We start from the raw sequence: 23894 nt of genomic DNA on the forward strand, positions 1-23894 counted from the left end.
TTTTTTTGAGACCGAGTTGTGCTCTGTCACCCAGGCTGGAGTACAGTGGCTCCATCTAAGCTCACTGCAACCTCTGCCTCCAGGGTACAAGTGATTCTCCTGCCTCAGCCTCCTGAGTAGTTGGGACTACAGGCGCCCACCACCATGTCTGGCTAATTTTTGTATTTTCAGTAGAGATGGAGTTTCACCATGTTGGTCAGGCTGTTCTCAAACTCCTGACCTCAAGTGATCCACCCGACTCAGCCTCCCAAAGTGCTGAGATTACAGGTGTGAGCCACCACGTCTGGCCAGAAATCCTCCTTTTTGGAGGAACTCACTTTCCACTTTCTAACTAGGCACAAATAATCACCTATAATTTCAAAGAAATATGACCAAATACTCAGAAGTCATGAATGAAAAGACTGGCACAGCATGATGAGCAAGAATCAGCAAAAAAAAAAAAAAAAAAACCTTCTAAAATTAGACATGAGAAGATGCCCTGAATTATCAAACACAGAAATGTTTAAATAAGCAGTACAAGAGGTTGACGACATAAATAAAGAACAAAAGACCATAAAATTGACCAAGCAGATTTGAAAAATGAATAAAGATTTACTATAAAAATCAGAATAAACAACGACTCCTTAAACCAATAACAACAATATCTTGGGAGTTAGGAAAAGCAAAATACAACTAAAATATGGATGGACACAATAACTAAGGTTCTGTATTGTTGAAGGGAAAAAAAGATGGTAAATCTTAGATTTTGATTAGTGAAGTGTGCTTGTTGAAATGTCTAGGGTTATCATTAAAAGTCCAAAAATAGAATGCATAACTTGGAAGCTAATAAAAAGGAAAAAATGGAAGGAAAAAAGTATAAAAGAAGGCAATTAGAGAGTTAAGAAACTGAAAGGGTGAGACAAATAGAAAACACAGATGTGTGGTAGAAATACCAAATATGGGGCCGGGTGCGGTGGCTCATGCCTGTAATCCCAGCACTTTGGGAAGCTGAGGCAGGCGGATCATCTGAGGTTAGGAGTTTGAGACCAGCCTGGCCAATATGGTGGAACCCCATCTCTACTAAAAATACAAAATATTAGCTGGATGTGGTGGCAGGTGCCTATAATCCCAGCTACTCAGGAGGCTGAGGCAGGAGAATGGCTTGAACCCAGGAGGTGGAGGTTGCAGTGAGTCAAGATCATGCCATTGCACTCCAGCCTGGATGATAAGAACAAAACTTTGTCTCAAAAAAAAAAAAAAAAAAAAAAAATGTTGTAGTTAAATGTAAATATATTAAAAGACACTGTGGGTCTGGATGTAGTGGCCCATGCCTGTAATCCCAGCACTTTGGAAGGCTGAGGTGGGCAGATCACTTGAGGTCAGGAATTCAGGACCAGCCTGGCCAACATGGAGAAGCCCATCTCTATCAAAAATACAAAAATTCGCTGGGTGTGGTGGCGCATGCCTGTAATCCCAGTTACTTGGGAGGCTGAGGGATGAGAATCACTTGAACCTGGGAGGCAGAGGTTGCAGTGAGACAAGATTGTGCCACTGCACTCCAGCCTGGGCAACACAGCGAGACTACGTCTCAAAAAAAAAAAAAAAAAGCACACTGAGAAAGATGGTTTCAGCACATAGCTGCAGCAATCTTAGGTTCAGGATTAGTATTTTGAGGCAGATTTTGTATTAGAGAATAAGACATGGAACAGATACCAAAATGGAAACTAATGATTATTCAAACTCAGTGTTTCAGGTCCTTTGTGAAAGGTCATTCATTGTCTTAATGTATTCAGGTTGCCATAACAAAATATCAGAAGCTGAGTGGCTTATAAACAACAGAAATTTATCTCTCATGGTTCTGGAGGCTGAGAAGTCCAAGATTAAGGCACTGGTAGATTCAATGTCTGTGACAGCCTGCTTCCTGTCATCTATGGCACTTTCTCCCTGTGTCCTCATATAGTGAAAGGGGCTAGCCAGCCAGCTCTTTGGGTCTCTAGGGCCTCTCTCTCTCTTTTGAAACAGAAAAAAAGAAAAAGAAAAACCTCTGCCACCCTGGCTGGAGTACAGTGGTGTGATTTCAGCTTATTGCAGCCTCTACCTCTTGGACTCAAGCGATCCCCCAACTCAGCCTCCTGGGACCACAGGTGCATGCCACCACACCCAGCTACTTTTTTTTTTTTTTTCATTTTTAGTAGAGACAGGGTTTCCCCATATTGCCCAGGCTTGTCTGCAACTTCTGGGCTCAAGTGATCACCTGCCTCAACCTCCCAAAGTGCTGGGATTACAGGCATGAGCCACCACGCCCCGCCTCTGGGGTCTCATTCATGAGGACCTAACTCAATCATGAGGGTTCCACCCTCATGACCCAGTCACCCCCCAAAGTCCCCACCTTCTAAAGCCATCACACTGGGGATGAGGATTTTAACATACGAATTTGGGGGAAACATAAACATTCAGAACATGGCACTCATTTATTCCTCATAACAATCATCATGGCATTTATCATATTCCTCAAAAGACATGTGTTGAGCATCTACTACACACCAGATATATTCTGTTATGTATTCCAAATAACTTGGAAGTTACTCTTATGACAAAAACCCAGGGACTTTACAAAACCCTCTAACTGTTCACAAAGAATGTTCCCAAATCAAAGAGCATCACAGGCAGGCAGAGGAAATTTTATTAGCAGGATAGTATTTCAGAGTGCACATTAGAGGAGAACAACCTCCCTTATGTTTTCAGCATCATTCAGGAGCCATGAGGGATAGCAGCACCTGGGGCAATGGAGACAGTAGGCAAAGATTCTGCACATCAATTATGAACTTTGGACAATTGAAGATGGTGAGATGGTGCTTTCTCAGCAATAAATATAAATGCTCTTCCCCATAATGGAAGGGACAATTATAACATGACTACATGATTCACAGGAGAAGCCCAACAGGTGACATGGACCAAGAAGATAAAAGAAATGTCACCAAAGGACCAGAGGAAGGACATTTACTTAAGCCATGTCTAATCTACACTTTCCCCAATTTCTGAATGAGGAGATAGTAGAATTAATGCCAGAATCTCATTCCATGGTATTTGTATAACTTTCATTTTGTTTGGCCCAAGTGTTAAGCAAACTGACACTGGCACATTCTGTAGTTCCTTCTCTCATATGCCTGTGAAGTCCCAGCTAGAGAACCCATGACAGCTGTTGTCCAAGGTGGTCCCCAAGGAGCCATGCCCCGAAAGATTCACACCCTTGTGCAGCCCCCTCCTATAATGAGTCTAGGCTGGTCTGTGACTTGCTTAGTTAATAGAATGTGGGGAAGAGACAGTTCTGGGCCTAAGCAGTAAGAAGCCCGGTAGCTTCTACTTTTGTCTTTGGAGAGCCCTAAGCCACTGTGTAACAAAGTCTGGCTACCCTGCTTAGTGACCACCCAAAGAGACCATGCGGAGAGTTCATGTGAAGAGGGAGAGGCCTGAGATCGCACCAATGAGAGAGGCCCGGCCACCTCAGCCTCCTGGTCATCCTCACCAAACATCAGATGTGTGGGTGAGCCCTCTTGGACTCCCCAGCCCAGTTATGCCTCTAGGTGACTGCAGCGTCGGCCAAGGTCCTGTGGTACAGAAGAACTCCGCAGCTGAGCCCAGCCAACACAGAAAATCATGTCAGAAAATGAAACAGTGGTGGGTTCAATCCAGTGAGTTTAGGGGAGATTTGTTATGAGGCAAGAAATGATGGAAGCAGAACCCCTGGAGCTGGGTTAGAAACAGATCTGAACTGGGGTGAGGGGGTGCCAGCCAGCAGCTGCAGTCCTGCTCCCGTGTCACTCTTCCATCACTGTTCCTTTACAGAATGTCGCCCTCTGGGCAGGAAAATGACAGTGACTGGCTGTCTGGTGTATGCCAGCTACATCTCTATTTCATGCAAATTTAGTGAGACCAATTAGATGTGTACTTTTAACTGAATACAGCTGTGTTTGCTTCTGAGGGCTCCACCTGCTTCTCAGGGTGCTTAGTAATCAGTGAAGTCTCATCAGAAGAGGGTTGAAAGTATCATCTCCTGTACTGAGTGAAAGTAAAACACTTCTTCAGAGAGGCCTTTGCAAAGATAATTAATTGTAAAGTCCAGTATGCAAGGTGAATATTAAAGCTAAGGATTATGTTCTCAGAAAGGAAGAATATAATTCATTTATTTAATAAATGAGTGAATAAATCAATGAATTTAGTCTTTCTACATGACTAAAATTGTCAGTTTGCTGAAGACACCGTCAGTCTGCACTGAGCACACACAGCTCCTCTCCTCTTTAGGTGAGCGATTCATTGACATTATTTAGCTGGCAGGAGGTGGAGCCAGAATCTCAATCCATGTCAGTCTGACTCCAAAACCTGTGTTCTTAATTCAGTGCTATGCTGCATCCTTCACAAGGTTTGTCTTTGAGTGAATGAACTGTTCATTAAACTTTCTTCATTTCCATGCCTGCAAACTTTTTCCTAGGTGGTTCACCCCAGACAGGGTCCCTCCATGCCATGGGACTCCTTTAATGTAGGTTCCTGTTCCCAGGCAGGAAGTGATTCCCTAAGACCCTCACTTCTTTTCTTGCCATTTCAATTCTAGCTATAGAAGAATGGACCGAGGATCCTTGTTGCCACTCTGACCACATCCAGAGTTATCTTGTTCCACACCCTCTGAAGGGCTTGAGCCCAGGAGGTCAAGACCTGCCTGGGTAATATAGCAAGACCCCATTCTCCACAAAAAGGAAAAAAAAAAAGACCAAAAAAAAATCATATGATTAATGAAAAGGAAATGGAAGATAATATAGACAAAGAGATGAAGGCAAGAAAAGCTTCAAAGGAAAACTATGATCTATGGAAAAGTAAAAAACCCATAATAGCCAAAATAATGTTGAAAGAGAAGAACAAAGTTGGAGGACTTACACTTTTTGATTTCAAAACTTACAACAAAGCTAAAATAACCAAGATAATGTGGCATTAGTATAAAGACAGATATAGAGATTGATGGATCAGAATTGAGATTCAAGAAATAAACCCTTACTGTTATCATTAATTGATCTCTGGTAAAAATGCAAGGCAATTCAATGGAGGAAAGACCAACTTTGCTAAAAAATGGTGCTTGGAAAACTGGATATTCACATGCAAGATGAATTAAAGCTCTTATCTCGTGCCATACAGAAAATTTTACTCAAAATGGATTACAAAATCATAGATCTAAATGTAAGAGCTGTAACTGTAAAACTCTGAGAAGAAAACATAGGAATAAGTCCTTATGGTTAGGGAAAGATTTCTTAGGTATGACACCAAAAGCATGAAGGCTTCAGGTATTTTATACACACACACACACACACACACACACACACAACATATATATATATATATATATCTTTTTTTTGAGACAAAGTTTCGTCACCTAGGCTGGAGTGCAGTGGTGCAATCTTAGCTCACCACAACCTCTGCCTCCCAGGTTCAGGCAATTCTCCTGCCTCAGCTTCCCGAGTAGCTGGGATTACAGGCACCTGCCACCACACCCGGCTAATTTTTGTATTTTTAGTAGAGACAGTGTTTCACCATGTTGGCCAGGCTGGTCTCAAACTCCTGACCTCAGGTGATCCACGAGCCTCAGCCTCCCAAAGTGCTGGGATTAGAGGCGTGAACCACCATACCCAGCCTAGTTTTCTTTATAAAGCATATTACTGGTGGCTGATAGGAGAGATTGTCATATTACATTAGGAAGACTTATTCTATTCCTGGCTTTTAAAAGTCTTTTTTGTTGTTTGTTTGTGTTTGTTTGTTTTTCAATCAGAAAAAATATGGCACAAAAAAGTTGATAAATTGAACTTCATTGAAATTGAATATGTTTGTGCTTTCTATACTATTAAGAAAGTAGAAAGATAAGTCACAGATGGAAATTATTTTTAAAATCACATATCCCATAAGGGACTTGTATTCAGAATATATGAAGAACTCTTACAACTCAATAATAGAAATACAAATAACCCAATTTTAAAATGAGCAAAAGATTAAAATAGATATTTCACCAAAGAAGCTATGAAATGACCAATAAACATGTGAAAATATACTCAAGAATATTGGTTATTAGAGAAAGGCAAATTGAAACCACAAAGAAATACCTCTTACAATACACAACAATGGCTACAAATCAAAAAGACAGAAGAATCAGTAATAATATGGAGAAACTGAGCCCTTATGCACTGCTAGCTGGAGTGTAAAATGGTGCAGCCATTTAAGAAAACAATTGCTCAGTTACTTGAACATAAATTCATCATAAGTCAGCAATTCCACTTCTACATATCCACCCAAGAGAAATGAAAAGCTATGCCCACACACAAAAATTGTACACAACTGTTCATAGCAGCATTATTCATAATAGCCCAAAACCCGACCCACATAGCCATCGACTGGTTCGTGGATCAATAAAATGTGGAATACACCTGGAATGCTAATATACAATGAAATTCTATTCAGTAGTTTAAAAGAATGGAGGATACATGCTACAGCACAGATGAACCTTGAAAACATTATTCTAAGTGAAAGAAGTATACTCAAAGACTACATATTGTATAGCGCCGCTTATATTAAATGTCCAGGAAAGGAAAATCCATAGAGAAAGTAGATTTGTGGTTGCCTGTGGCTGACAGTGGAATAGAGAGTGGCTGCAAATGGACATTAGGTTTCTTTTTGGAGCATAGAAATGTCCTGGAATTAGATTTTGATGATAGCTGCACAAGTGTAAATATACTAAAAGTTATTCAATTGTTCACTTAAATGATTAGACTTTATGATACATAAGCTATCTCTCAATAATGCTATTTTTAAAAATTATCAACTGGACATTTCTGGATATTCCAGAAATTAACTGTACGATATCTGAAATTGACAACTCATTGGATGTTTTACAACAGACTGAATCAGCAAAAGACAGTGATAGTGAATTCAAAATTAGGTCAACAGAAAAGATATAAACCGAAGCACAGAAACAAACAAAATAAAGAGCATTAAGAAAAAAACAGGGTGTAAGAGACACATAAAACTCAGTGAAATAGCCTAACATATGTTACAGACACAAGACTGGGACAGAAGCAATCTGGGAAAACACATTTGCCAAGAAGTTTTTGAAAGTAATGAAAGGAGGATTAAAAACACACATACCTACCCACACACCTACCCACACATCATAAAATTGCTGGAAATCGATGACAAGAAAACTAATCGTACAAATACCCAGAAAAAAAAATTAACCACAAAGAAATAAAAATAAGATTAATGGTTGACTTTTCAGTTGAAATTATAAAACAGAAAAGACAATGGGTTAATATCTTTATTGCTGTCCAAGAATTTGACCAACAGTTTAATTATCCTTCCATTGTAAAGGCGAAATAAGGACATTTTCAGACAAAGACTGAAGAATTTTTTGCCAGCAGATACTTGCGTTACAAGTAATACCAAAGAAAGTTATCCTGGCAAAAGCCAGTGGGGAGCATGGAACTTCAGGAGGGAATGTGGAGAACTAAAAAGGGTAAAAATATGGGTGCATATAAAACAATATTGAAGGTTTAAAACTACAATAATAATAATGTCCTGTATATGCTATATTTTAGAGATATGTATGTATGTATCTGTGTGTGTAGATATGTATATATAGAGAATTGAAATAGTGATGAATTTGGAGTTGGAATTATTTTCTTTTTCTCCTCTATAATTGTCTGTATTTCCTCAGTTTTCCCTGTTCTCTTCAGAGTAAGAGTCTGATGGCTGAATGCCTGGAGGCTGACATCCCAGAGCACCACTTCAACAGCTTGAAGAAGGAAGTATGGTGGACACAGAGGAAGGGCCAGAACACCTCCTGCCTGGCCCACTGAGCTCTCCCATAAACAGGCTGTTCCTGCTGCTTCCTCATGAGGCCATTTCCTTTCTGGGAAATGCTGATTTTCTGTATAAGATCCCCTGTGTTTGTTTGGGGGTAGTGGAGAATAAGAATGAGAAGGGGAAACACACACACACACACACACACACATGCATACACACACACGTCTTTGTGCAGTTACTTCATTTGCTAAGAGGCCCCAAATCCCCTATTCAAGGGATAAGGGAGGTCTTCCATGAATGACACACACACAAACATGGGAATGACTGATTGTGATCAAACAGGACCCAGCTAGCTGACAGCCTCCTGGAGGTCAGAGGACTTTGATTTTTGCTCCCGGCAGGGAGATATAGTGGGCATCGTCTTGTTGTCATAGTCAGGAGGCCAGGTCCTAGCCCTTGCCACTGATGTTGAACTAACTCGCTTTACTCACTAACTGCTCTATGCTTAGTGTCCCTACAATAAAATGGAGGCTGATAAGAGAGGCTGACATGGCCTTGGGCATGAAGAGGAAGAAGAAGAGGAGAGCGCACTGCTGCAGGGGCTGTTGCCATAGACAGATCTGGCAGGGCAAGAAGTGAGGGGAGAGAAGGTGGGGAGGAAACAGAAAAGTAGATGCCACTCTGAGGCTGGCCCAAGGGAAGCCCCCAGGAGAGCCTGCCCTCCAGAGAAGACAAGTGTGAACGTGGAGGGAAAGAAACTAAGAAAAGCAGTGCAACTGGAGATAGCAATGGAGGGAATTTGAAATAAAATGAGTGTGAAGTTTCTGCTACAGAAGGAGCAAGGCTCCCAGGAGTCTGTAGAGAGGAGAGGAATAGAGTTGGAAGGGAATGGAAAAGGGGAGAGCAGTACAAGGCTTGAGAGAGCTCAGCGCTGGACAACGGAGCAAGGAAGGGATGCAAAGGAGCCTTGAGGATTAGAACTAGACAGAACGTGCTGGGTGGGCCTTGATCAACGGAGGACAGTGAGTTCCAAGGAGGCTCAACACAGGGACTCTTGCAAGTCCCCTGTCTTGGGGCTGGGAAAGAAGTCTGGGAGAAATTTCAGGTTGTGTCAGGCTGAATGAGACCCTGCTTCAGTTCCAGGGACCTGGGGTTTTCTGATCAACAGGGGATTAAGCCGTGAAGTGTGGCACACTCGGTGTGAGTGTTTAAATCATGTGAGATGATTCAGTGGTACAGGGTAGATCACAACTACAAACTAGAAAAAAATCACAAAGTTGAACATGTTCCTCTCCCTGCAGAAGAGACACGAGGAAGGGAAGGACTAAAGGGAGGTGCTGGGAGGAGACTTTGTGCCTTGGGGGAAAGTGAGAGGCAGGGAGGTGATCCACTAGTGACCTTTGGAGTCAAATATTTAGAGACTAGGCATGAGAACACGGGTGAGTGCTGCAGATACATCTGGGCCAACAGGCCAGGAATTGGAATTGGGTACAGACATGGGAAGTGGTCATCTTTAGTGCTAGAAAGAATGAAATGATCAGTAGAAGGTGCAAGACACGGCCTATCAGGTTGGGAAGTTTAGTGACGATGTAGGGCAAAGGAGAAAACCCCACTATATATTGCCAGCAAAATACTAGAAAGGGGATGATTTAAGGGAGAGAAGCCTTGTCAGGGCATGGTGGGATATAGTTTGATAAACATGGAGAGAGGGAAAACTAAGGCAGTGAGAATGGGGGAATTGTAGTTTAGAAAGAGTTAAGAAGCAAAGTGAAAGAAATTCAAGCAAAAGAACAGAATCCGGCCTTGACTATTTCCAGGCACAGGGAGGTGGCAGCATTAGGAGATGAGGAAGGCGGATTAACAGGGAGCCCAGAGAAACTGCAGGTGATGGGCATGTTTCTTAAGAGAGTAGGAGAAAAGAAGAGGGCTGCGAGCCACGCAGAGGCCAGGGAAGAGCCACGGGTAAAGGCAGACACACAGCAGTGCTGTGTGGTCCTAAACAAGGGAGGCCGGGCTGACCGGCTGAGCAGAGCAGGAGACTGGAAGGAGCTCAGAGTACACTGCCTCAGAGCCCTTTTATCTCCCTCTCCTGCCCCACCCTCTTCCTGTCACCCTGCAGGCACACAAAGCTTGTCTGTCACTGAGGCATCCCTTATGGTCTGCCTACGTTGCACTTTGCCCTGCTAAAGGACTCTCCAGGGTCACAGACCGGGGAGAGTCGCTGTCTGGGACACAGCTAGTCTCCACTTCTGCACTTGCCCAGCTCCCTTACTGGCCTGTGCACTGACCAACCCCAGCCAAGAGCCAACTCCCCAGCTAGTGGTGTTTGGAAGAGAAATTTCATCTATGTCAGGCCTCTGAGTCCAAGCTAAGCCATCATATCCCCTGTTTACATCCAGGTGGCCTGAAGCAACTGAAGATCCACAAAAGAAGTGAAAATAGCCTTCACTGTGGAAACTATTGTGATTTGTCTCTGCTCCACCCTAACTGATCAATGTACTTTGTAATCTCCCCCACCCTTAAGAAGGTTCTTTGTAACTCTCCCCACCCTTGAGAATGTACATTTCTCCTAACTCCACCGCCTTTCCCAAAACCTGTAAGAACTAATGACAATCCCACCACCCTTTGCTGACTCTCTTTTCGGACTCAGCCTGCCTGCACCCAGGTGAAATAAACAGCCTTGTTGCTCACACAAAGCCTGTTGGTGGACTCTGTTTACACGGACGCCTGAGTGGCAAGGATTGAGGCTGTTCATTTTCTTTGTGGTAACTCTGGAGGAGAAAAAGTGGACTTTGGCTAGGAGAGAATGGTGGGCAGCAAGGTTCTGGAGTTACAGTGAGATCTGATTGTGTTAGTCCATTTTGTATTGCTACAAAGGAATCTGAGGCTGGGTAATTTATGAAGAAAAGAGGTTCGTTTGGCTCATGCTTCTGAAGGCTGTATAAGCATGACCAGCATCTGCTTCTGGTGAGGTCTCAGGAAGCTTCTAAGCATGGCGGAAGGTGAAGCGGGAGCCGGCATGTCACATGGCAAGAGGGAGCAAGAGAGAGAGGAGGAGGTGCCGGGCTCTTTAAACAACCAGCTCTTGTATGAACTAAGAGTGAGAATCACTCATTACCGAGGGTACCAAACCAGTCATGAGGGATCCACCCCCATGACCAAACACCTCCCACTAGGCCTACCTCCAACACTGGAGGTCACATTTCTTTTTGTTTGGTTGTTGTTTTTGAGACGTAGTCTTGCTCTGTCACCCCACTCTGGAGTGCAGTGGCATGATCTCAGCTCACTATAGCCACTGCCTCCTGGGTTCAAGCGATTCTCCTGCCTCAGCTTCCCAAGTAGCTGGGATTACGGGATTACAGGCATGCGCCACCACGTCCGGCTAAATTTTGTATTTTTTTTTTTAGAGATTTGAAGTGATTTTATCTTTATTTCCTTCACTTTAAGCCAATCATGAAATTTCACAGTGATTTCTGGGGTGGGGGCAGAAGGAAGGCAGTGTTAAGAATAATCGGGGCTGTGGCCCAGCTGGCCGCGGAGGTGCAGGCAGGTGGGGCAGCTGGAGGGGCACGGACTGCCCTGCCGGCAGACTGCTGATGTTCCAAGAGCGAGAGAACTGGTACGTGATGTCCTCCGCAGCTTCCAGCTCGCACAGCTCCATCAGGCCGTCCCCTGCAGTAGCCAGTGAGTGCTGGCCCTCTCTGCTTCCTGCTGAGCCACCTGTTTGGCTTCCACTGCTTCTGTGAACTCCTTCCTGAAGGTCAGATTGTCAAGGACACATCGTCCAGGATGAGCCCAGAGGTGGCTGCTCACTCTGTAAGGTTGTCGCTCACCTGCCTGGAGACCAGCTATCTCTGGGTGATTAGTTCTCCAGCATCAAAGCGAGCCACCACTGACTTGAGGCTCTCGGCAGTGATGGATGGCAGCACACGCTCATCATAGTCTTCTCCGATGCTGGTGAAGATGCGAGGAAGCTGGCTAATGAAGGCCCAAAGAGGACGCAGAGTGTGATGTTGACATTCTGTAAATCTTTGCTACCATTGATGACTGGCACATTACGTGGTTGAGAATGGTGGTCAAAGATAATCGGTTTCTGTACCCATGGTATGAGAAAGTGAGTTCTTTCCCCTACCACAATGTTCTGTACTCCACAGAATTGGTCAAAGATGACAGCTCTGTGCCCAGCATCCATGTTATATAAGGCAGAGTTCACCATGCCTCCTGCAACAGCTAAGGCCAGCCCAAACTTGCTGATGGACTCAAACACTTGGCAGCTATGTTTTCTTCTGCTGAACCTTCTCACACTTGCTTCCACTCTGACCTCCACATCTAATTTTTATATTTTTAGTAGAGACGGGGTTTCACCATGTTGGCCAGGCTGGTCTCAAACTCCTGACCTCAGGTGATCTGCCTGCCTTGGCCTCCCAAAGTGCTGAGATTGCAGTTGTGAGCCACTGCGCCCGGCCTGGAGATCATATTTCAACATGAGATTTGAAAGGGACAAACCATCCAAACCATATCACTGACTTTGACAAAAGACCCATTAAATAATTGTTTTTTAGGGCAGCGATGATCAAGGAATGCTTTTGATAGAAAATGGTATTACTTCCTTCCTCTATCAGAAGACAGGTGTGTCACATGAGCTGTCAACATTGGTGAAGCAATTACACAAGGGGACACATACGAGTGTTCACAGCCTCCCACCTCTCCTTGTGCAGGAGACTCTCACAGATGTTAATCCAGCCTGACCTTGCAGTAGGAGGCCACTGTGGAGGCCAAGCCCACCCCAAACCTGTTCTTAGAGGAGTTCCTGGTACCCAAACAAAGGGTCCATAGACCTTCTGGGGCCTGTGAAGAATGGTGTAATAGCTCTGTCCCAGGGACAAGTAATTCCCTGACCCATTTAGATCCTCTTCTCGTGAGTCTAGATGTCAGACATACAGACAGAGCTAAGTTATAAAAGGTCTGCTGGCTGGACTGCTGTCTAGGGAGCTGCCATATTCAAAGGCACCAAAACATTATTGGAACGAAACAGAAATCAGATGAATTTTAAACTGCCTCTTTTCCTACCAAAGCAGTCATCACCCTGAGGTGGAGACTTAAAACACTCCTTGACAATACAGACTAGTATCTGCACAGTGCTCAGGGACACTCACATGCCTGTCACTCAGGGCCACTCCAGTCAACCCAACCCTGAGGACAGCACATTGAAGTTGGCAGACAGAGCCAGAAATGGAATAATATGTGGTGTAGGGCTGTTTGCAAGAAAGAAGTGTACTGTTTTATAATGTAAACACTTAAACATGCCTTCCAAGAAGTTGTGTGGTTTGGAAAATTACACAGAATAAATTACTTATTTTGACCATAAAGAACATAGTACACATTTAAAAGAACATCACTTGCCAACAAGCACACGAAAAAATAACATCACTAATCATAAGGCAAATGCAAATGGAAACCATAATGAAACATCACTTTATACTCCTTAGGATGGCTGCTATCACATAAACAGAAAATAGCAAGTGTTGGCAAGGCTGTAGACAAATTGGAACCTTGGACTCAGGTGGTAGGAATGTAAAAATGGTGTAGCCATTATAGATAACAATATGGCAATTTCTCAGAAAACTGAAATAGAATTATCATATAATTCAGCAATCATTTCTGGGTGTATATCCAAAAAGAACTGAAATCGGGGTCTTGAAGAGTTATTTGTACACTGATGTTCACAGCAGCACTATTCACAATAGACAAAACGTAGAAGCAACCCAAATTTCATCAACTGATGAATGGATAAACAAAACATGGGACATACTACAATGGAATACAGTCAGCCTTTAAAAAAAAAGAAAATTCTAACACATACTACAATACGGATGAACCTTGAGGACATTATGCTAATTGAAATAAGCCAGTCACGGAAAGACAAATACGAGGTATAGTAGTCAAACTCATGGAAGCAGAAAGTAGAATGGTGGTTGCCAGGGTCTGTGGGGCGAGGGGAATGCGAGTTGTTTAATGGGTAGAGTTTCCATTTTAAAAGATGAAAAACCTCTGGAGATTGGCTGTACAACGATGAAAATATACTTAACATTATTGAGATACATACTTAGAAATGCTTAAGATGGTAAAATTTGTTGTATGAATTTTACCAGAATTAATTAATTAATTTTTCAATCCTGCTCCTTCTGTATATTTTACCACAAATTAAAAAAAGAACATCACCAAATAAATGTCAACAAATATTTAAAGAATATTTAAATTGAATTTAAATTGAAGGGAAGCCAAAATAGCAGATTGCTCTGGGTACCTTGGTCCTGCCCTGTGCATGGCAGCCACAGTGCACTCAGAGAGAAGGCAGGACAGGGAAGCTGCGAAGCAGGAAGGGCTCTGAGGAAGCAGAAGCTGTGAGGTGGAGAAGCAGCAGAAAAAAAGGAAGCAAAGGAAAGTACCATCAGTAGTTGATATGGTTTGGCTGTGTCCCCATCCAAATCTCATCTTGAATTGTAGCTTGCATAATGCTACGTATGTGGGAGGGACCTGGTGGGAGGTAATTGAATCATGGGGATGGTTTCCCCACACTGTTCTCGTGGTAGTGAACAAGTCTCATGAGATCTGATGGTTTTTTAAGGGGAAACCCCTTTCACTTGGTTCTCATTCTCTCTCTTGCCTGCCACCACGTAAGACATGCCTTTTGCCTTCCACCATGGTTGTGAGGCCTCCCCAGCCACATGGAACTGTGAGTCAGTTGAACCACTTTTTCTTTGTAATTTATCTAGTCTCAGTTATGTCTTTATCAGTAATGTGAACATGGACTAATGCAGTAGTTAAAAGCACTACAATAAGGAATAAAAAGATAACCATGTCAATTAAACTGCATTTGATCCCAACCTGAGTTCTGAACCACATTTTAATCTCTAGGAGGTCAGGGTCCTGGCAGTTGAGATTTTTGCCTTCCTTCTCTCCCATGCCTGCTTCAGAAGTGGCCCTATTTAAGGTCACCTGGAGCCTGTGCTTACAATCTAAGAGAGTGATCCTCCAGCTTTCATGTACGTACAGATCACCCAGGAGCTCATGAAAATGCAAATTCCCATTCAGTAGGTCTGTGGTGGGCCTGAGCTTCAGCATCTCACAAGCTCCCAGGTGAGCTGATGCTGTGGGTCTGCAGTCCACACTTGCAATAGTAGCAGGACCTAAGAAATCCAACTAACCAGACAGAAAATTGGCAGTACGCAAACAGACTGGCATGGAGAAGATGATCTTGTCAATAAAAACACCTTTACGGTGCTAGGAAATAAAAGAAATAAACAAACAGATATGTGAAATGACTCACATTATAAATTGTTGTTTAAAGCCAATATACAGGCTAGGCACAGTGGCTCACACCTGTAATCCCAGCACTTAGGGAAGCTGAAACAGGAGGGTCATTTGAGGCCAGGAGTTTAGACAAGCCTGGGCAACATGCCATCTCTACAAAAAGCAAAAAATTAGCCAAGTGTGGTGACATGTGCCTGTAGTCATGGGAGGCTACTTGGGAGGCTGAGGCAAGAAGAACACTTGAGCCCAGGAGGTCAAGGCTGCAGTGAGCCATGATTGTCCACTGCACTCCAGCCTGGGCAAGAGAATGAGACCTTGTCTCAATCAATCGACAATAAATAAACAAATTTTTATATGTAATGGCCAGGGATGGTGGCTCACACCTGTAATCCCAATGCTTCGGGGGCTGAGGCAGGAGGATCACTTGAGGCCAGGAATTTCAGATGAACCTGGGCAACAAAGTGAGACTCTGTCTGTACCAAAAATAAATTTTAAAAGTGTCTGGGCATGGTGGCACATACCTGTAGTCCCAGCTATTTGGGAGGCTGAGGCAGGAGGATTGCTTGAGCCCAGGATTTCGAGGCTGCAGTGAGCCATGATCATACCACTGCTCTCCAGCCTAGGTGACACGGCAAGACCCTGTCTCTTAAAATAATAATAATAATAATTTTTTTAGAAAGTCAATATACATTTGAGGGTGAGATAGTTCCTTCCCCGGAGAAAGATGTGGGGAGGACATATAGATACATTTAGTCTTCAAATGAGTCAAAGTAAAATCTTTGGAACCAGGTTACTGAAATTATGGGAAGAGAAGAGTGGGCAATTTGAAGTTGAAGCAACAGAGTCTAAGTAAAAGGGGGTAAATGGTTAAAAAAACAAAAACCATAATCTTTGGGATAGAAACTCTTGGAGATAGCAGGATTATATATATATTTAATTATGTGTGTGTGTATACATACATATACACACATGATTATATATAATCATGTGTGTATACACACATATATGTACACATACACGCATAATATATATATAATCATCCCACTATCTCCAAGATACACATACACACGCACCACACACACACCCCCACACCCACATATTAATAGCAGAATTGGCCAGAGGATAAAGAGAAAAAAGCAGGTAAGGGGAATGTAATATAAGAATACTGAATTTCTAAGATGCAGGCAAGTGATGCCTATAAAACCATTGATGTTGTTCAGTGAAGGGTGATGTTTGGTGAGTTTAACTCACATTTGCACAAGTTTTGCTGTTTACAAAATGATTTCAAAATTACAACTTCATGTCGAGGTGCCTGTGAAGAAGGCAAGTTGAACAAGTGAGTCGGGGGCAGAGCCGTTCTTATTATCCCTTTTGCAAATGAATAAACAGGGGCTCTGGGGTGTGTTCCAGTTCATGAAGTCAATTAATGACAGAACTTTTTTTTTATTTTCTTTTGAGGCAATCTCACTCTATCCCCTAGGTTGGAGTGCTGTGGCATGATCTCTGCTCACTGCAACCTCCACCTTCCGGGTTCAAATGATTCTCATGCCTCAGCCTCCAGAGTAGCTGAAATTACAGGTTGTGCGCTACCATGCCTGGATGATTTTTGCATTTTTAGTAGAGATGGGGTTTCAACATGTTGGCCAGGTTGGTCTCAAACTCCTGACCTCAAGTGATCCACCCACCTCGGCCTCCCAAGTTGCTGGGATTACAGGCGTGAGCCACCGTGCCCGGCCAGAATATCTTTTCTTTTCCTTTATTCTGATTCTTCCTGTCATGTAAATAGATACATGACGCAAGTTGCTTTTTCACAGAATTCATGGGGACAAAATGAGGCTATATGTTTTAAATTATTTATGAAACAAATCAAGTATTGTAAACAAAAGTCTCCTCATTGGCCCTGGCATGCGCAGGCCTCCACAGGAAACTCAGATAGCCGAAGTCACAGTTTGTGAATTCAAGAAAGTGAAGTCAGCTGCTATTTTCAGGGGGCCATAAATGAAAATTGACCTTTATGCTTCCTGGGACTTGGTCATCAGATCCAAGAAGTCAGAAGGTTCCCAGACACACATCAGGGTTGAGAGCTGGTTATCAGCCCAGGTCATAAGTACACACAGTACCCTCCTCCGATATTTAACAGGACACAGCGGCCTCCGAGTTAACTGCCTACGTCTTATCAATGCATGTGTAGTGCCAGTATTGCCTGTGGTTTTATAGTTTGACCCTTTTGAACTTACACAGATCCAGGAAAATTAGGATTTAGGATTTGGGTATGTCTCTTTATGTCAATTTCCAGTTGGGTATTCAGTTTGTCATATCGATGTTTCATAGAGGTTCAGGAGGTGTTGCAGGGAACTTTTCCCAGCCCCCTTCAAGTTGTGCCACCTAAAAGGCCCCTGTATGCAAGAGGGGTCCCGTCCTGCCCAGGTTGTGCCCAGGAAACCAATATCTGAAGTGTGAGGACAAGAGTCTGATGGCTCAGCGAACAGAACATGGCAACCACACTAAGAATTTGAATTGATGTTGTCCACATTCCCTGAATTTATTGTTCTTTTTAATGGAAAAATCATGAGTCTGCATTCCAAGGGTCCTAGTGGTCATTAGGTCACCTCTGCTTCCATCACCCTTGGGATGAGTTATATAATTAGTTATGGAAATATGATAAGGAAATTGATAAATGCTGAAAAGCATTTAATAAAACTCAATATTCATTCATGATTAAAATTCTTGGTTAACCAAGAGGAATGGAAGAGAGCTTCACTAAACTGATATAGAATAGTTACTAAACACTTTTACTATGTATCTTATTGGAGAAGCATTAGAATCAATCTCATTAAAATAAAAAATAAAGATTTTATTGCTGGCACTATGATGGAGAAGGTGGTTAGAGAAAATTCTCCTGGTATACAGCACCTAAAAATACTGGATAAATTTGTAAGAATGTCATCTTTCATGCAGGATTGAGCTGGTAGGAAAGTAAAGGGAGTCTCAAGAGGTCAAAATGTATAAGATTATGCTAAGCCAGAGGCATGAGAAAGGGGAGGCATGAGAAAGGGGAGGCATGAGAAAGGGGAGGCATGAGAAAGGGGAGGCATGAGAAAGGGGAGGCATGATTATCCTGGGGTTTTCTGGACTCCTGTAGGCCTGGAGCCTGGATTTTAATGGTAGAATAGGAGACAAAGCCTGGGGACCACCCAGATCCTAGACTAGAAACTCAAGATCCCCTAAGGGTGCATTGTCAGTAGGAACCACAGAGGGAGACAGGTCTATCCCAGGCCTTCTCAGCCTTGGCTCCGGGTAGAGCAAAAAGAAAAGACTCCTTTGAGATTCTTCACAACAGGCCTGTGATCAAGTAAGTTTGGGTCAGAATTCACACTATTTGTGTGGCCAGTAGACCCCAAGCTTATGGTGGTCCCAGTTAGTTCTGTCCTCAGGTTCCTGGCAAAAGCAAAAATAAATCCTCTAGAGGAAAACAGTTTCGATCTCAATGAATCCCAAAGACAAGGTTCCAAGAAAAATAAGTTCCTAGTACAAAATAAAAATGGAAATCAGGAACATGACAAGAATGCCTAGGACATATAAGTGTTTGTAAACAGTATCCCCTAGAATTGTGCAGTATACTTCCCACACAACTGTATGTATCAGCTCTGACACTACCTTCTTTCATGGCTACTACTCAGCCAAGAAAAACCAATAAGACACAAAAAATTAAGGTTGGTAAAGATTAGAAAGGAAGAAGCAAAACTCTTACTATATAAAGATGATACGTTTGTCTATCTAGAAATTCCAAAGGAATCAACTGATGAGCTTTTGTAACTATAAAGATAATTCCATAAGGTAACCAGGCAAAATGTCAAAACACAAAATAGATTTTCTATTTATTGGGGGAAAATATCAAGTAGAAAATGTAAACATTATAGTGGAAATTGGCTTAGGAATAGGAAATAAATACAAAAGGACAGAAAAATGGACATGTGTAAGTAGGAATTTAGTACATGATAGAGGTGGCATTTCAGACAAACAGGAAAAAGATGGACTTTTCAATTAATAGTATTGAAATAATATATTGCAATAAGTGCCAGATGAATAAAGACTAACTTTTAAAATAAAAGTATCACAGGAAGATGCACCAAAGTAGCTTCATAATCTTGGAAGCTGCGAAATCTTTTAAAAATCAGCCTCAGAGAGTAAAATCCATAAAGAGGGAAATTGACAGGTTTAACTACATCAAAATAACTACAAAATAATAGTAAAATTTCTGTTGGCTAAAAGTATGATTTAAACAAAGTTAAAACACAAGTGACAGGCTTAGGGAGAATATTACATGCATATCAAATAATTTGCATTGAGAATAAATAACAAACTCCTACAAAGAAGTAAAAAAATCCAACATAAAATAAGCTAAGGATATGAATAGGTAATTTAAGAAGAGAAATACAATGGCCAAGAGAGGTCCTATAAAAAGAATGCTCAACTTCATTAACAATCAGGGAAATTAAAATATTGAAATAATGGGTTGTCATTTGCACTAATTCAAATGGAAAAAATAATAAAATACTGAATAAACAGCAAGCATTGCTTGGAGTGTGGAGGAACGGTAACTATCCTTCTCTGCTGGAGGGAGTACAATGGGTTCAGGCACTGTGAAGGGCTGTTTGGCATTCAAAAATTGAACTGCATATATCCCGTGATGTGGCAATTCAACTTCTCAGTAGTTCCTCTAGTGAAATATTTGCACATGTCCACAAGCAGACAAACACAGTGGTGTTCATTGGTAAGACTGAAAAATTGGAAAAAGTTTAAATATCTATCAAAAAGAAAATGGCTAAATAAAAGAAGTGTACACTGTGAAATATGACATAGCTGTTAAAATTAATGAAGTAGAGATCTATGCTATTGAGTGGAAAAACAGAATTAGAACAACATGACAACAGATATGTTTAATAGTACATCTATGCATAGATGAACACACACACAGACACAATGGTCTGGCAGTAAATATATCACACTAAGTACTTTTGAGGAAACTGGAGATTAGGATTGACAGAAAGGCCAAAGGTGAATTTAGGTTTATCTATACTGCTTTCTCATTTTCAAGGAGCATGAAACCATATATTACTTTATAATTTAAAAAGTTATTACCTAAAAAACATAGTCTAGTCAGTTTTGTGGTTGTCTTGGGTTTATTCCATAATAATTTTGTAACAAGTTGACAGCTTTTAGATCAGAAGTTGGAAAACTTTTTCTGTTAAAGGCCAGATAGTTAATATTATAGGCTTTGTGGGCCATACTGTCTCATGTGCAACTGGTTAATTTTGCTGTTGTAGGGCAAAAACAGCTGTACACAATACAAAACGAATGGGCATGGCTGTGTTCCAATAAAGCTTCATTTATAAAAACAGCTGGTGGGCCAGAGTTAGCCTGTGAGCCATAGTTTGTCAACCCCAGGTTTAGACTTTTATGACATAACTAAAATATTTTTAAAGCATATTTGTGTACCAAAAAATACTTTTTCCCATTAACCAACTGATTAAATAAGCCTCTGAGGCCTCCCTTAGCATCCTTTCAACTCCGGCCAGATCATTAGAGGCCATGTAGCAGAGGAACAGTGCCTGCTATAGCTGATTCATTGAGTCAAGACTCAGTGGCCTCAGAGGTATCTGTTGACCTGTCCCAGATATGGAGTGGCCTTAAAGCAGTGCCTCCGGCCACAGCCTCAGCCAAGCCAGGCTGTAATGTGGAGAGAAGAAGGGCTTGGTGGCACTGAGCACTTGCAGGCAAGACTCGGTTCTGTGGGACAAGGTGCCCTCTCAATAGTAGAGGTAGAAAACTCACTGGTCTGAAACCAACTCAGCCGCAGGACTGTGCAGGGCTGTGGCAAGTGCAATGAGGGACCCCTCCTTGAGGTGATGAGTCCTGGTGACTGTCATGCTGCTGTCCTTGGCCTCAGGGGGCTGCCAGCACTAACCCAGCAGGCCAAAAGGAATCAGGGCTGAGTTGCTCCCAGTTCCCATAGCCTCCAGCTCCCACAGTCCTGGGGGGTGGAATTTCCTGGGTCCAGGGACTCCAGCCCTGTAACAGGGAGGTGGCTGTATGTGTGACTTGTGGTAACTCATGCAGAGTTGAGGCGTCCCCATGGTGATTTTTCTAGGAGGCTAGTGCAGGACCAGAGAAAATCAGTAATGAGGCGCAACATTAAGTGACTGTTTTCATGCTTTTTTTTTTTTCCAACCTAGAAATGAGGAGACAGCAGCAAGGCCAACATGATTCAGCACCCACTATGATGCTGACCTCAAACAGAAGGTATACTTGTGTTCACACACATCTTTTGGATGAAGCTGAAGGGCAGTCAGCCCCTAGCAAAAGAGAAAGAAAGAAAAACCATACCTGCTTGGCGGTAAGTTCTTCGCTCTGACTTCTCCCCTGGGGTCCACTTTGAACAATCAGGTGCAAAGGATCGATCAAGCAGTAGCTTTACCAAGGAGCCGCTGCCTTGTTCAGGATAGGAGTACTAGCTTATTCTCTTGCTTTTCTCACTGTGAACACTTGGCTTGCAGGCAGAGGCCAAGATTCCCACTGAAGTAAAGGCAGTGCTTCCTCTTCCTGTCCTAGTCATAGGTTATGATTTCCCCGGATATGAGACAATCTTGTCTCTCACCTACATTTCAGTCCAAGTCAGATACAGGCTCTAAGCGGCCCCATTGCCACTCCCAAGTCCCAAGTCCAGCGCTTGAACTAGCAAATGAAGAGATTACCGTATTTACTCTCATTATGTTCCCCCTACTTTTTTCTTTCAGGTGTCTTCACTGTAAAAACACAGAAGAAGGGGAAGAGAGTGGAAAACACCTGCTTTGTCTACGTAATGCTCAGCGTATTTCATCAGTCTGAGGGTCTCTGTCCTTTACCTCTAGGGGCAGCGTTAATTTGAACCTAGATCTCCTAATACTTCCTCCTTTGTTGAAACCACCTCCCTGGATAGTGTTACTTGATGTGAAAGTGAGCAAAGTATTGATTTATGACAGTGCCAATCACCAGCGTGGTTATGTAAGAGGGAAGCAGTCACACAGGGAGAGGGAAAGGTTGTGAGATGAGGCGGCTGAGCACAGTTCTTGAGAGTGTGACCCCACCACTCTGATCTCAGAACAGAAGGCTGACCAGGAGTGGGGAGGATGGACCAGCTGAGGGCTCTTTGCTCTCCTGAGTCCTACCAGCAGGGAGTGGTCCTCACTCTCAGTCTCAACCTTCTTATTCCCCAGCAGCAGCTGCTCCCAAGTGAACAGAATCAGCAAAAGCCGAACGTGGTGGATATCAGGATATTTTCCTTCTACTCGCTTTGTTTACAAAGGTGCTTTATGGCAGGTGTGGGGAGTGGAAGTAACTGCTCCTACCTAACAGGAAAACTAAGTACAAGCCTCTGGCAACAGTAAAGCGGGGGCATGGGCCCCAACAAGAGGGGGAGAGGGAGACCACAACTGAGCAGACAGGTGGAAAAGAGAACCGGGGATTGCCAAAAAATGACCACAGTTGTTTTCATGTGAACATTTGGACTTCCTTACATTTATTTATTGACTTAAGTTGTTATTATTTTGAAGGACATGCTTGAATCCAGCCCTGGTGAGAAAAGCCAAAATATCTAAATATGATTTGTTTTGTTCTGTTTTTAATCAGTTTCTTCTCTACCCAATTTGCACTTCCCAAGGGATGAGAAAGACTTGAGGCAGGGATTTCTTAGGGGCTAACATTTCTTAACTGGAGGCTTGCCTTGCTGTTTTCAGCCAAGTGCAGAATGTAAGGTGCTTACACAGCTCACTCCTGGGGACTTACTGTCAGCAGTGGGGACTGGGACCACAGTCATAGGGCTCTGTCCTTTTTTCAGTCACATTTCTGATTATACACAGGGGATTCTGCTAGGGCAAGGAAGCATTGGATTACAAATCCCACCGGACAGCAAGTTGACTTGGGCTTAGGCAGGGAGGACCTAGAGTAAGTGCAATATTGAATGTCATGAGGATACTGGAAAGAAAAAGAGTAAGTGAAATACTGGATTTCAGTCCCAGGGGAAGTAGCCTGAACAGTGTGCTCTGGGGTAGGAGGACAGCATGGGGCTATATCTGGGGCCTGCAGGTCCCCTGAGAAACATAGATCAGAAGGCCATGGCTACAGCCAAAGTGGGTGGGAAAGCTGGAAAGCGTTAAGAACTCACCCCAGAAAACTTATTTCCAAGATCAAAAGTAGGCCTTTCTGCACTGACAGGTATTTCCATGTCCAGGGAAAAAAGGCACGACTCCAGCTCAGGTAGGGCACCTTGCAGAAGTCCTTAGGTTATGGGTAACATACATAGCTTTCATCATCTCTCAAATCCCTCCTGGCTCACAAGAGCCTGGCCTTCTCTCTCTTATAAAATATGGTGAATCGTTTACAGCAGAAACAGGAAACTAAGAACAGATTATGAAACCACTGTGGTAAAGGAACTATTCTCAGTTTTCTGCAGGGATCTTTGGGTCTCTTTTCCTCTGGGTCTGTGGTGTGAAGTCCCAGCTGGAAGACAGGAGAAGGCTGTAGGAGTGTCAGGCCTCTCTAGTCTAGCACTGCACTGTTAATATTAGGCATGGCTCTATAGTGAAATGAGTTAAGAAAACAGCCAGAAAATACACTCTTGTTCTTAAGGACAGCTTACTAATGCCCTCAGGTGAGGGCCTGAGTCACTCTCAAGCCCAGCTGGGAAGTCAGAGAAATTTGAGGCCTTGACCTCTGTTCTACACTTT

General features: G+C 42.9%; 2 protein-coding genes across 6 annotated transcripts in view; both read right to left on the reverse strand.

The window, feature by feature from the left end:
* Positions 1-23327, reverse strand: part of NR1I2 (nuclear receptor subfamily 1 group I member 2) — a 40477-nt gene extending 17150 nt beyond the window's left edge. For 3 of the 5 annotated variants that reach the window (XM_017891465.1, XM_017891471.1, XM_017891450.1), the window contains exon 1: positions 21517-21844. The gene's annotated coding sequence lies outside the window, so the exon portion shown is untranslated. Of the gene's footprint in view, positions 1-21516 lie in introns of all 5 variants that reach the window. The other 2 variants (XM_017891480.1, XM_017891459.1) reach the window with 1 other exon arrangement.
* On the reverse strand, positions 11267-23392 carry LOC108541432 (prohibitin-like). The gene is given in 6 exon segments (XM_017890974.1): positions 11267-11405; positions 11665-11800; positions 11803-12144; positions 12608-12739; positions 15024-15099; positions 23333-23392. Coding segments are annotated over 6 exon segments (885 nt in total).
* Positions 23393-23894: the final 502 nt, after the last annotated feature.

The sequence above is a fragment of the Rhinopithecus bieti genome, unplaced genomic scaffold (genome assembly GCF_001698545.2).
Source record: "Rhinopithecus bieti isolate Rb0 unplaced genomic scaffold, ASM169854v2 scaffold_759, whole genome shotgun sequence".
Classification (NCBI taxonomy): Eukaryota; Metazoa; Chordata; class Mammalia; order Primates; family Cercopithecidae; genus Rhinopithecus; species Rhinopithecus bieti.